We start from the raw sequence: 12,291 nt of genomic DNA, 5'->3' as shown, positions 1-12,291 counted from the left end.
TTATTCAGTAGTCCCATTGTATTACGACCAGTTGTAGCTTGATGGTAAAGGGTAAGTCCCGAGCAGGAGAGTTCCTGTGGAGGGTAAATCTTGTAGAGAGAGGGTAAGTCCTGAACAGGATGGTCCTATGGATGGTAAATCCCTAGTGTAGTGGTTTATCAGCCAGACCTGTAAGGAGTGTGAAAGTCTCAGCCGCAGTGGCCGTGAGGCAGTATAGTGCCAGTGGATGGATAAAGTGTCTGGAGGAGAGCCTCATCAATGGTTAGAAAAGGACAAATATATTCAAATGTTGTTTGAACATGATTCGAGTATATTAGTAGTAGCAATAAGGAGAGCGGTTGGTTTATGCCCTATTGGGGTGGGGAACCGTGACAGATTATGTGGAAATAGGAAGACAACTGTAAATAATTTTGGTGATGTGGCATAACACTGGAATAAGACAGGTCACCAGTATTCTCCAGTAATACATTTGTAGACGCTATAGTATTGGTTCTAATACAAGGTATTAAGTGACGTGACCAATTAATAGGCACAAATACCATAACTATTATCCTGTGAAGTGAGTAGCGCAACCTTGGAAAAGGGTTAATAGAAGGTGTGTATTAAAGCCGGGAGTGAAGAAGCTCTAAACACCCTGGACATCGTCGGGAGAGGTTTCGGAATAATAACTATTGAAATGGCGACAGACGGCCCCGATTCTCCCTGTAAGCATGGCTAAAGGGAGAGAAGTTTAGTAAAGCTATAGAGGCGCTGAAAGAGGGGCACCAGCATTCTACCAATTCGGCTCAAATATGGGAACATTTTTGCAAACTGGATAAAATTGGTCAGCATTTCCCTGCTGATGGAAAATTCCAATCAAATAAAGAACTCAGAGATGCTGTTGTGGTCTGGCACAATGTCAAGATTTCTCATGACATCAATGAGAAATCGCAAGCTCAATATACAAATGTTTTGATGTCGCCGTTTTATCAACAGAAGTGTATAACCGATAAAACCAAAATGAGTAGATGTACTCCGCTGCAAAAAGACTGGGTACGTGAGAACATTAATAGAATTTGTACATCAGCTTTGATGGCAGGTTTGAAACCTGTGATCAAAACGGCAATTGCAGGGGTAGTTGATGATATAGAGCATGATGCTTTGATAGTGGAATATAACTCCGCTCACTTCGCGGTCATGCGAGGGGTTAATACTGCCACAGTGAAAGTCACTAACAGTGGTTTTAATGGCCAAGGTAAGACAAAGAAACAAGAAGGAAAAAATTGCGAAAAAACTTTAAAGTGTAGGGGGACAGATCCCTGTTTTAGATGTGGGGCCGTTGGTCATTGGAAGAATGAGTGTAATGGAGACTACTGCACCCGCTGCATTCGAAGGGATGCTGCGATGCAAGCATTTGCATCTTTGTCAAAACAGCAGCAGCAAACACTCCTGAAAGCAGCGGACTTTCACATAGCGGTGTATGGCCTCGGTTAGATCAATAGTGGTTCATAGAGATTACTTTTTTTTATGTGAAGGGAGACATAGGAGACCACGTCTTACACAACTTTCTAATAGATACCGGCGCTTAAATATCACTGATTCCTTACGATGAGAAATTGGGTAAATTTGCGACAGGAAAAGTATCACATTTAGCGGGGTAACAGGGGCACAATCTAAGGCGAAACAGCTATTACCTATGTCATTGGACATTGGGCCAGTAACCATACCAGGATAATTTGACATGGAAGGAAATGGAACCAATTTAGCTAGGTAGCTTGCTGTTGCTAGCTAATTTGTCCTGGGATATAAACATTGGGTTGTTATTTTCCCTGAAATGCACAAGGTCCTCAACTCCGACAATTAATCCACAGATAAAAGGGTAAACTGAGTTTGTTTCTAGTAAGCTCTCCTCCTTCAGGCTTCTTCTTCTTTGGACTTTATATGGTGGTTGGCAACCAACTTTAAGGTGCATTCCCACCACCAACTGGACTGGAGTGTGGACCTCTGTTCATCTTTCAATCACCTATGTGGTTAAATGCTCCTGAAAACCAATCAGGAGTTGGGAGAGGCGGGACTTGCAGCGTGTCAAACGATAAAATAGAACCAAGTTCTACTTTAGCGCTTGGCTTTGCAGACCCTCGCGAGCAGTGTTGGTGCAATGATTGAATAACATGTATGTGTACATTTATTTTTGCAACGCTCGCTCACGCGAAGGGGGCGGTGTGGTCAGCATATAAGCCATAAAAATGTGTGTGTATCCATTCGTTCGTCTGTCCATCCGTCAGGAGAGGGAGCTGGCCAGGCTTGAGCAGCTGGTGGAGGAACAGCCACGTGGCAGCCAGGGCCCAGGGGAGGAGGAGAGGCAGGCCCATGTGGAGAGGGATGTGCTCAGGCACCAGGATCAGCGCACACAGCTCAGACTGGAGCTCAGAGAGCTCCGGAGAGCCTTAAGCCAACTTCGCCGCCGCAGGTACGGTAACCCTCAGCTCTCACAATCCAGCAGGGTTAAGGTAAATTCGAATTGAAGTCAGTCAATTCAGGAAGTGATTTGAATTAAAAATTCCAAATTTGGAAAAACTTTTGACATAAATAACTTCTCCTTTTAAGCTTATTGAGAAGTAATTGAAAATAAACACTTTTTTTCAATTATTGGATTAGAATTTTAGTTTACTTCCTTAATTGACTGACTTCAATTTGAATTGACCCCAACCCTGCAGTCCAGTACATCATATTTATTTGGAGACTAAAATACCAACTTGGGGACATCTTGCTCAGCTATGTGTGTGTCTCCTCAGAGAGATGCTGGAGGGCCGAGGGGGGTCAGAGGTTGTGGAGGAGTCCCTGCGGCATCACGGGGCTCTGCTGGATGAGGTGGGATGTTTGGAGAAGACCCTGCTCCGCCGCAGGGCTGAACTCAGGGAGGCAGACCGACTGCTGCTGGAGGCTCAGAGCAGCTTGAAGGACACAAGGACCAAGGTCACATATATTGACATATATCACATATACAATGTTATTAGGAAGTGTATATTCGACCGGAAGAAGAAAACGTACGCTTAGGCATAGGGGTCGAAATAAATAAGTTAATGTTAGCATTAAGGTTAGCATACCTCCGTCCACCACCATTAATTTTCTGCCAGTCGAATATAAACTGCCATACTCTTATTACCTCTTGGGTGGCTGCACCCCCCTCCCCCTTCATTTAAGGGGGAGGGGGGTGCAGTAGTCGGTTATCAGCAGCTTGATAATCTCCTTTTGGTTTAAAATATTATAGTTGAATTACTGACCGTCTTACATTTGAAGACTTTGTTGCTGGTGAATGGTGATATTTGTCTGTAGTACCATCTCTTGTATCATTAGCCAGCAGTGTTGTAACAGACTGTTTCATGTGACCCTGTGTAGACCAAAGAGACTCTCCAGCAGCACACTGAGGCCCGGAAGCGGCTCGCCGACACAGAGCGGGATCTGGAGGAGCTGGAACTCCGCACTCGGGACAGCGCCTCTTTGACGGTGGAGGCCAAACAGCATCTCAGGGATCTGCAGGAGGACCTCCAGGAGCTGAGGAGACGCAAGGAAGAGCAGGGAGACACTCTGCAGAGGGTGGAGGAGGTGGTGGCTGCCCGCGACCTGGTGTTCCAAGAGGTCAACAAGAAGGTGAAACGAGCCAGTGAGCGATTGGCGGCCCTTCAGAGCCAGCTTCAGGAGACCCAGAGCAAGGAGGCCGCACTGCTGGAAACCTGCAAACAGTCTGAGAGCACCCTCGCCCAACACAGGAGCGAGCTAGAGCAACTCAACATTCAGGTATTGCAATGACATTCTTAGTTTCTCTGTCACAATGTCAAGTCAAAGTTTATTTAAAGGGTTCACAACACACTTAGCCTCAACGAGAATCGGGAAGTCTATGGCTAAAATGGGGTGGTGACACCTCGCAACACGTCAAACTAATCAAATGCCTTTCTTGGGTTCAGCTTAACATGCAGCACTCCTTCAACTGGCATGTCAGGGAGGGATATTGAAATGTAACATCCAATAAAAAATGGATCGTAACACTAGGGGCACTAGGGGCTAACCATGTTAGCCTCATTTAAATGCACACCGATATTCATAGCCGGTTCGATAGTCACAGACCTGTTTGTATCAATAATGTGCCAATGACCAATTAGTAGTTAAAATTATTTTGTATGGAACTGTGTGTGTGTATGTAGGTGCTGCGTGGGGATGTAGAGGCGCTCTATGTCCAGAAGGGTGAGTTGGAGGCCCAGCTGACTGAGAGGAGGGCCAGCGTGGCTGCACTCAAACAGCAGGGAGCTCAGGAGGAGGAGATCCTACAAAGTGTCCACTTACAGATCAACAAACACAAAGCAGGTAACCAGCCCTAGCACGAGTCACACACAGCTAACTCTACAATGCTGTTAGATTGACACGGTCAGAGGGTTTTGCTCAAGGCCCAGACCATAAATAGCCTGTTCCCAGATCTGTTTGTGCTCTTGCTAACTCCATTGCTCATTGTCAAGCCAAACATGTTTGGCATGGCAATAAGTGACATGGAGTTGGCGTGATGGCACAAACAGACTGGCACTCAGGCTACGCCCAAAAGCCTAATGATAGCAAGGTACAGACATCCCAATAACTATGTGAATAGTATAGAAGAGTAAAACTATGTCCAAATTATTAAATTATTATTAGTGCAAGATCTGCCTCTGAGTGATGTTACAGCGGGAAAGCGAGTGCAGCCCAAGAATCAGAAAGTGTGGACATGGCATAAGACCATGAACCGTGAGGGTACTCTGCACTTCAATGTATATGTATTACTACATAGTAGTAACCTTATAGAGTTGTGCAGTTTGATGACTGTGTGTGTCATTGTGTGTGTTTGTGCTTGCGCACGTGTGTATGCCCGGCTATGTGCATGTGTGTATGTGCAGAGCTGAAGCACGTTCTGGAGATGTTGCAGATGACGGGCCAGGAGCTGCAGGCAGTGAAGCTGCAGCACGACCAGCGCCTGGACCAGCTGGAGAGGAGTCAGGAGAGCCTGCAGCAGGTCAGAGGTCACTCATAACGCTGACTGGATCTCAAATGGCACCTTATTGAGGGCTGTGACAGTTTGAATAGTAAAAATGATTTGGTTCACATTTTCCTCCGTTCTTGACTGCATGTGCTGCCATAGAAATAGAATGGGCATCCTCATTCAAGTCAATTATGGTATAATGGGTGGACTGGCGGCCATTGTGGGTGTACCCAAAGGAGCAAAGCAGCAAGTAAAAGTATACTGCTCAAAAAAATAAAGGGAACACTTAAACAACACATCCTAGATCTGAATGAAAGAAATAATCTTATTAAATACTTTTTTCTTTACATAGTTGAATGTGCTGACAACAAAATCACACAAAAATAATCAATGGAAATCCAATTTATCAACCCATGGAGGTCTGGATTTGGAGTCACACTCAAAATTAAAGTGGAAAACCACACTACAGGCTGATGCAACTTTGATGTAATGTCCTTAAAACAAGTCAAAATGAGGCTCAGTAGTGTGGGTGGCATCCACATGCCTGTATGACCTCCCTACAACGCCTGGGCATGCTCCTGATGAGGTGGCGGATGGTCTCCTGAGGCATCTCCTCCCAGACCTGGACTAAAGCATCCGCCAACTCCTGGACAGTCTGTGGTGCAACATGGCTTTGGTGGATGGGGCGAGACATGATGTCCCAGATGTGCTCAATTGGATTCAGGTCTGGGGAACGGGCTGGCCAGTCCATAGCATCAATGCCTTCCTCTTGCAGGAACTGCTGACACACTCCAGCCACATGAGGTCTAGCATTGTCTTGCATTAGGAGGAACCCAGGGCCAACCGCACCAGCATATGGTCTCACAAGGGGTCTGAGGATCTCATCTCGGTACTTAATGGCAGGCAGGCTACCTCTGGCGAGCACATGGAGGGCTGTGCGGCCCCCCAAAGAAATGCCACCCCACACCATGACTGACCCACCGCCAAACCGGTCATGCTGGAGGATGTTGCAGGCAGCAGAACGTTCTCCACGGCGTCTCCAGACTCTGTCACGTCTGTCACATGCTCAGTGTGAACCTGCTTTCATCTTTGAAGAGCACAGGGCGCCAGTGGCAAATTTGCCAATCTTGGTGTTCTCTGGCAAATGCCAAACGTCCTGCACGGTGTTGGGCTGTAAGCACAACCCCCACCTGTGGACGTCGGGCCCTCATACCACCCTCATGGAGTCTGTTTCTGACCGTTTGAGCAGATACATGCACATTTGTGGCATGCTGGAGGTCATTTTGCAGGGCTCTCGCAGTGCTTCTCCTGCTCCTCCTTGCACAAAGGCGGAGGTAGCGGTCCTGCTGCTGGGTTGTTGCCCTCCTACGGCGTCCTCCACGTCTCCTGATGTACTGGCCTGTCTCCTGGTAGCGCCTCCATGCTCTGGACACTACGCTGACAGACACAGCAAACCTTCTTGCCACAGCTCGCATTGATGTGCCATCCTGGATGAGCTGCACTACCTGAGCCACTTGTGTGAGTTGTAGACTCCGTCTCACTTTTCACCACTAGAGTGAAAGCACTGCCAGCATTCAAAAGTGACCAAAACATCAGCCAGGAAGCATAGGAACTGAGAAGTGGTCTGTGGTCCCCACCTGCAGAACCACTCCTTTATTGGGGGTGTCTTGCTAATTGCCTATAATTTCCACCTGTTGTCTATTCCATTTGCACAACAGCATGTGAAATTTATTGTCAATCAGTGTTGCTTCCTAAGTGGACAGTTTGATTTCACAGAAGTGTGATTGACTTGGAGTTACATTGTGTTGTTTAAGTGTTCACTTTATTTTTTTGAGCAGTGTATTTTACTATGAGACTCGAACCCTTTGCTATGAGACTCTAAATTTAGCTCAGGTGCATCCTGTTTCCATTGATCATCCTTGAGATGTTTCTACAACTTGATTGGAGTCCACCTGTGGTAAATGTAATTGATTGGACATGATTTGGAAAGGCACATACCTGTCCCACAGTAAAAACCAAGCCATGAGGTCCAAGACAGGATTGTGTCGAGGCACAGATCTAGGGAAGGGTACCAAAATATGTCTGTAGCATTGAAGGTCCCAAGAACACAGTGGCCTCTATCATTCTTAAATGGAAGAAGTTTGGAAGCACCGAGACCCTTTCTAGAGCTGGCCGCCCGGCCAAACTGAGAAATCGGGGGAGAAGGGCCTTGGTCAGGGAGGTGACCAAGAACCCGTTGGTCACTCTGACAGAGCTCCAGAGTTCCTCTGTGGAGATGGGAGATATATAATAGCGCAGGAGGAAATGTTTGCCGTTTTATGGGCTCCTAACCAATTGTGCTATTTTGTATTTTTTTCGCGTTGTTTAACTTATTTTGTACATAATGTTTCGGCCACCGTGTCTATGACTGAAAAGAGCTTCTGGATATCAGAACAGCGATTACTCACCTCGAACTGGACAAAGATTTTTTATTTAACAAGTCGAACGCAAAGGATTTACTCCAGATACCAGACCAGGCCCAAATCCCCGTCATTCGCATGAAGTGGAGATACCGATACAGGTGACGCAGGTCCGGGTGCCTTGTTAGAATTCTTTGGCGAGTAGATAATCTGTAGCTGTCTATTTACCACCACAAATCTATGCTGGCACTAAGACCGCACTCAATGAGCTGTATAAAGCCATAAGCAAACAAGAAAATGCAAGAAACAAACAAGAAAATCAGGGGCGGTGCTCCTAGTGACGGGGGACTTTAATGCATTTCTACCAGCATGTTACATGTGCAACCAGTGGACAAAAAAACTAGACCACCTTTACTCCACACACCGAGCAGCATACATAGCTCTCTCTCGCCCTCCATTTGGCAAATCTGACCATAATTCTTTCCTCCTGATTCCTGCTTACAAGCAAAAACTAAAGCAGGAAGTACCAGTGACTCATTCAATACGGAAGTGGTCAGATGACACAGATGCTAAGCTACAGGACTGTTTTGCTAGCACAGACTGGAATATGTTCCGGGATTCCTCCAATGGCATTGAGGACTATACCACATCAGTCACCGGCTTCATCAATAAGTGCATCAATGATGTTGTCCCCACAGTGACCGTACGTACACGCTATGGTTCACAGACAACATCTGGAGTGAGCTAAAGGGTAGAGCTGCTGCTTTCAAGGAGCGGGACTCTAACCCAGAAGCTTAAAAGAAATCCCGTTATTCCCTCAGACGAACCATGAAATAGACAAAGGGTAAATAAAGGAGTAAGATTGAGTCCTACTACACCGGCTCTGATGCTCGTCGGATATGGCAGGGCTTGCAAACTATTACGGACTACAAAGGGAAGCCCAGCCGCGAGATGACCAGTGACACAAGCCTTCCAGACGAGCTAAATGACTTCTATGCGCGCTTCAAGGCAAGCAACACTGAAGCATGCATGAGAGCACCAGCTGTTCCGGACAACTGTGTGATCACGCTCGCCATAGCCGATGTGAGTAAGACCTTTAAACAGGTCAACATTCACAAGGCCGCAGGGCCGATGGATTACCAGGACGTGTACTCCGAGCATGCGCTGACCAACTGGCAAGTGTCTTCACTGCCATTTTCGACCTGTCCCTGGCCGAGTCTGTAATACCTACATGTTTCAAGCAGACCACCATAGTCCATGTGCCCAAGAACACCAAGGTTACCTGCCTAAATGACTACCGACCCGTAGCACTCACGTCTGCATCCATGAAGTGCTTAGAAAGGCTGGTCATGGCTCACATCAACATCATCATCCCAGAAACCCTAGACCCACTCCAATTTGCATACCAACCCAACATATCCACAGATGAAACTTCCCTTTCCCACCTGGACAAAAGGAACAGCTCAGTGTTCAACTCCATATTTCCCTCAAAGCTCATCACTAAGGTAAGGACCCTGGGATTAAACACCTCCCTCTGCAACTGGATCCTGGACTTCCTGACGGGCCACCCCCAGGTGATAAGGTTAGGCAACAACACATCTGCCACGCTGATCCTCAACACGGGGGGTCCTTCAGGGGTGCATGCTCAGTCCCCTCCTGTACTCCCTGTTCACCCATGACTGCGTGGCCAAGCGCGACTCCAACACCATCATTAAGTTTGCCGACGACACCACTGTGGTAGGCCTGATCACCGACAACGATGAGACTATAAGGAGGAGGTCAGAGACCTGGCAGTGTGGTGCCAGGACACCATCCTCTCTGTCAACGTGATCAAGACAAACGAGATGATCGTGGACTACAGGAAAAAGAGGGCCGAGCCCACCCTCATTGTCATTGACGGAGCTGTAGTGGAGCAGGTTGAGAGCTTCAAGTTCCTTGGTGTACACATCACCAACAATCTATCATTGTCCAAACACACCAAGACGGTCGTGAAGAGGACACAACAACGCCTTTTCCCCCTCAGGAGACTGAAAAGATTTGGCATGGGTCTGCAGATCCTCAAAACGTTCTACAGCTGCACCATCGAGAGCTTCCTGACTGGTTGCATCACCGCCTGGTATGGCAACAGCTTGGTCTCCGACCGCAAAGCGCTAGAGAGGGTAGTGCGTACGGCCCAGTACATCACTAGGGCCAAGCTTCCTGCCATCCAGGACCTCTATTCCAGGTGGTGACACAGGAAGGCCATAAAAATTGGCAAAGACTCCAGCCATCCTAGTCATAGCCTGTTCTCTCTGCTACTGCACGGCAAGCAGTACCACAGCACCAAATGTACACTACCGTTCAAAAGTTTGGGATCACTTAGAGATGTCCTTATTTTCCATGAAAACATACATGAAATGAGTTGCAAAAGAATAGGAAATATAGTCAAGATGTTGACAAGGTTATAAATTCTTTTTTTTTATTGAAATAATAATTGTGTCCTTCAAACTTTGCTTTTGTCATGGAATCCTCAATTTGCAGCAATTACAGCCTTGCAGACCTTTGGCATTGGAGTTGTCAATTTGTTGAGGTGATCTGAAGAGATTTCACCCCATGCTTCCTGAAAAATCTCCCACAAGTTGGATTGGCTTGATGGGCACTTCTTACGTACCTTATGGTCAAGCTGCTCCCACAACAGTTCAATAGGGTTGAGATCCAGTGACTGTGCTGGCCACTCCATTATAGACAGAATATTAGCTGACTGCTTCTTCCCTAAATAGTTCTCGCATAGTTTGGAGCTGTGCTTTGGGTCATTGTCCTGTTGTAGGAAGAAATTGGCTCCAATTAACTTCTTTGGGCTCAAATCCCATTAACGGGATCAATTTCACAACATCCGGTGACATGGCAGAGCGCCAAATTCAATATTTTTTATTTTTTATATTTAACTTTCATGTGCAATACACCAAATTAAAGCTGAACTTCTTTTTTAATCTAGCCACCATGTCAGATTTCAAAAAGGCTTTACGGCAAAAGCAAACCATGCGATAATCTGAGGACAGCACCCAGCATACCAACACATGAAAATCAGATTTCAACCCACCAGGCGCGACACAAAAGTCAGAAATAACGATTTAATTCATGCCTTAACTTTGAAGAACTTCTTCTGTTGGCACTCCAATATGTCCCATAAACATCACAAATGGTCCTTTTGTTCAATTCATTTCGTCGTTATATATCCAAAATGTCCATTTATTTGGCACATTTGATTTAAAAAAAACACCGGTTCCAACTCGCGCAACATGACTACAAAATATCTCATAAGTTACCTGTAATCTTGATCCAAACATTTCAAACAACTTTCCTAATACAACTTTAGGTATTTTTTTACGTAAATAATCGATCAAATTTAAGACGGGATAAACTGTGTTCAATACCGGAGGAAAACAAAGAAAACACATTCCAGGTCGCGCGCATCAAAACATTAGACGGCTGGACCCACGTTCTGAACTGCCGTACTTCTTAATTTCTCTAAAGAAAAACATCAACCAATTTCTAAAGACTGTTGACATCTAATGGAAGCCATAGATAAGCAAGCTTATTTCTATTAAAACGGGCTTACCATAGAAAACCAATGGAAAACAGGTTTCGAATGCCAAATCAGTTCTGTTATACTCAGACATTATTCCAACAGTTTTAGAAACTTTAGAGTGTTTTCTATCCAAATCTACCAATTATATGCATATCCTAGCTTCTGGGCCTGAGTAGCAGGCAGTTTACTTTGGGCACACTTTTCATCCGGATGTGAAAATAGTGCCCCCAAGCCTAGAAAAGTTAAGCGGCGTCCACAGGGTATGGCATGGCATTGCAAAATGGAGTGATAGCCTTCCTTCTTCAAGATCCCTTTTACCCTGTACAATTCTCCCACTTTACCACCTCCAAAGCACCCCTAGACCATCACATTGCCTCCACCATGCTTGACAGATGGCGTCAAGCACTGCTCCAGCATCTTTTCATTTTTCTGCGTTTCACGAATGTTCTTCTTTGTGATCCAAACAACTCAAACTTAAATTTGTCTGTCCATAACACTTTTTTCTTCCTCTGTCCAGTGTCTGTGTTCTTTTGCCCATCTTAATATTTTATTTGTATTGGCCAGTCTGAGATATGGCTTTTTCTTTGCAACTCTGCCTAGAAGGCCAGCATCCTGGAGTCGCCTCTTCACTGTTGACGTTGAGACTGGTGTTTTGCGGGTACTATTTAATGAAGCTGCCAGTTGAGGACTTGTGAGGCGTCCGTTTCTCAAACTAGACACTCTTATGTACGTGTCTTCTTCTTCAGTTGTGCACCGGGGCCTCCCACTCCTCTTTCTATTCTGTTTAGAGCCAGTTTGCGCTCTTCTGTGAAGGGAGTAGTACACAGCGTTGTACGAGATCTTCAGTTTCTTGGCAATTTCTCACATGGAATAGCCTTTATTTCTCAGAACAAGAATAGACTGACGAGTTTCAGAAGAAAGTTCTTTGTTTCTGGCCATTTTCTATGTAGATATTCCATTTAAGATCAGCCGTTTCAAATAAACTGTATTTATAAAGCCCTTCTTACATCAGCTGATATCTCAACGTGCTGTACAGAAACCCGGCCTAAAACCCCAGACAGCAAGCAATGCAGGTATAGAAGCACGGTGGCTAGGAGAAACTCCCTAGAAAGACCAGAACCTAGGAATAAACCTAGAGAGGAACCAGGCTATGAGGGGCGGCCAGCTACAATAGTCATTTACAACATTAACAATGTCTACACTGTATTTCTGATGAATTTGATGTCATTTTAATGGACAAAATATTTGCTTTTCTTTCAAAAACAAGGACATTTCTGAGTGACCCCAAACTGTTGAACGGTAGTGTAGGTCCAAAAGGCATCTTAACAGCTTCTATCCCC

At 45.7% G+C, this 12,291-nt stretch overlaps 1 protein-coding gene across 5 annotated transcripts in view; it reads left to right on the top strand.

Moving 5' to 3' along the window:
* The window catches only part of cntrl (centriolin), a 116,646-nt gene that overhangs the window by 85,272 nt on the left and 19,083 nt on the right, over nt 1–12,291 (top strand). For all 5 annotated transcript variants that reach the window (XM_014174804.3, XM_014174803.3, XM_014174808.3 and 2 more), the window contains 5 exons: nt 2,265–2,449; nt 2,775–2,955; nt 3,379–3,777; nt 4,182–4,341; nt 4,902–5,017. In XM_014174804.3, the coding sequence (XP_014030279.2) occupies nt 2,265–2,449; nt 2,775–2,955; nt 3,379–3,777; nt 4,182–4,341; nt 4,902–5,017 (1,041 nt within the window). The remainder of the gene's footprint in view (nt 1–2,264; nt 2,450–2,774; nt 2,956–3,378; nt 3,778–4,181; nt 4,342–4,901; nt 5,018–12,291) is intronic.

Source organism: Salmo salar, chromosome 26 (assembly GCF_965601325.2).
Source record: "Salmo salar chromosome 26, fSalSal1, whole genome shotgun sequence".
In the NCBI taxonomy this organism is placed as follows: domain Eukaryota; kingdom Metazoa; phylum Chordata; class Actinopteri; order Salmoniformes; family Salmonidae; genus Salmo; species Salmo salar.
The sequence above is the reverse complement of the archived record's forward strand: the minus strand, read 5'-3'. Positions and strand labels throughout refer to the sequence as shown.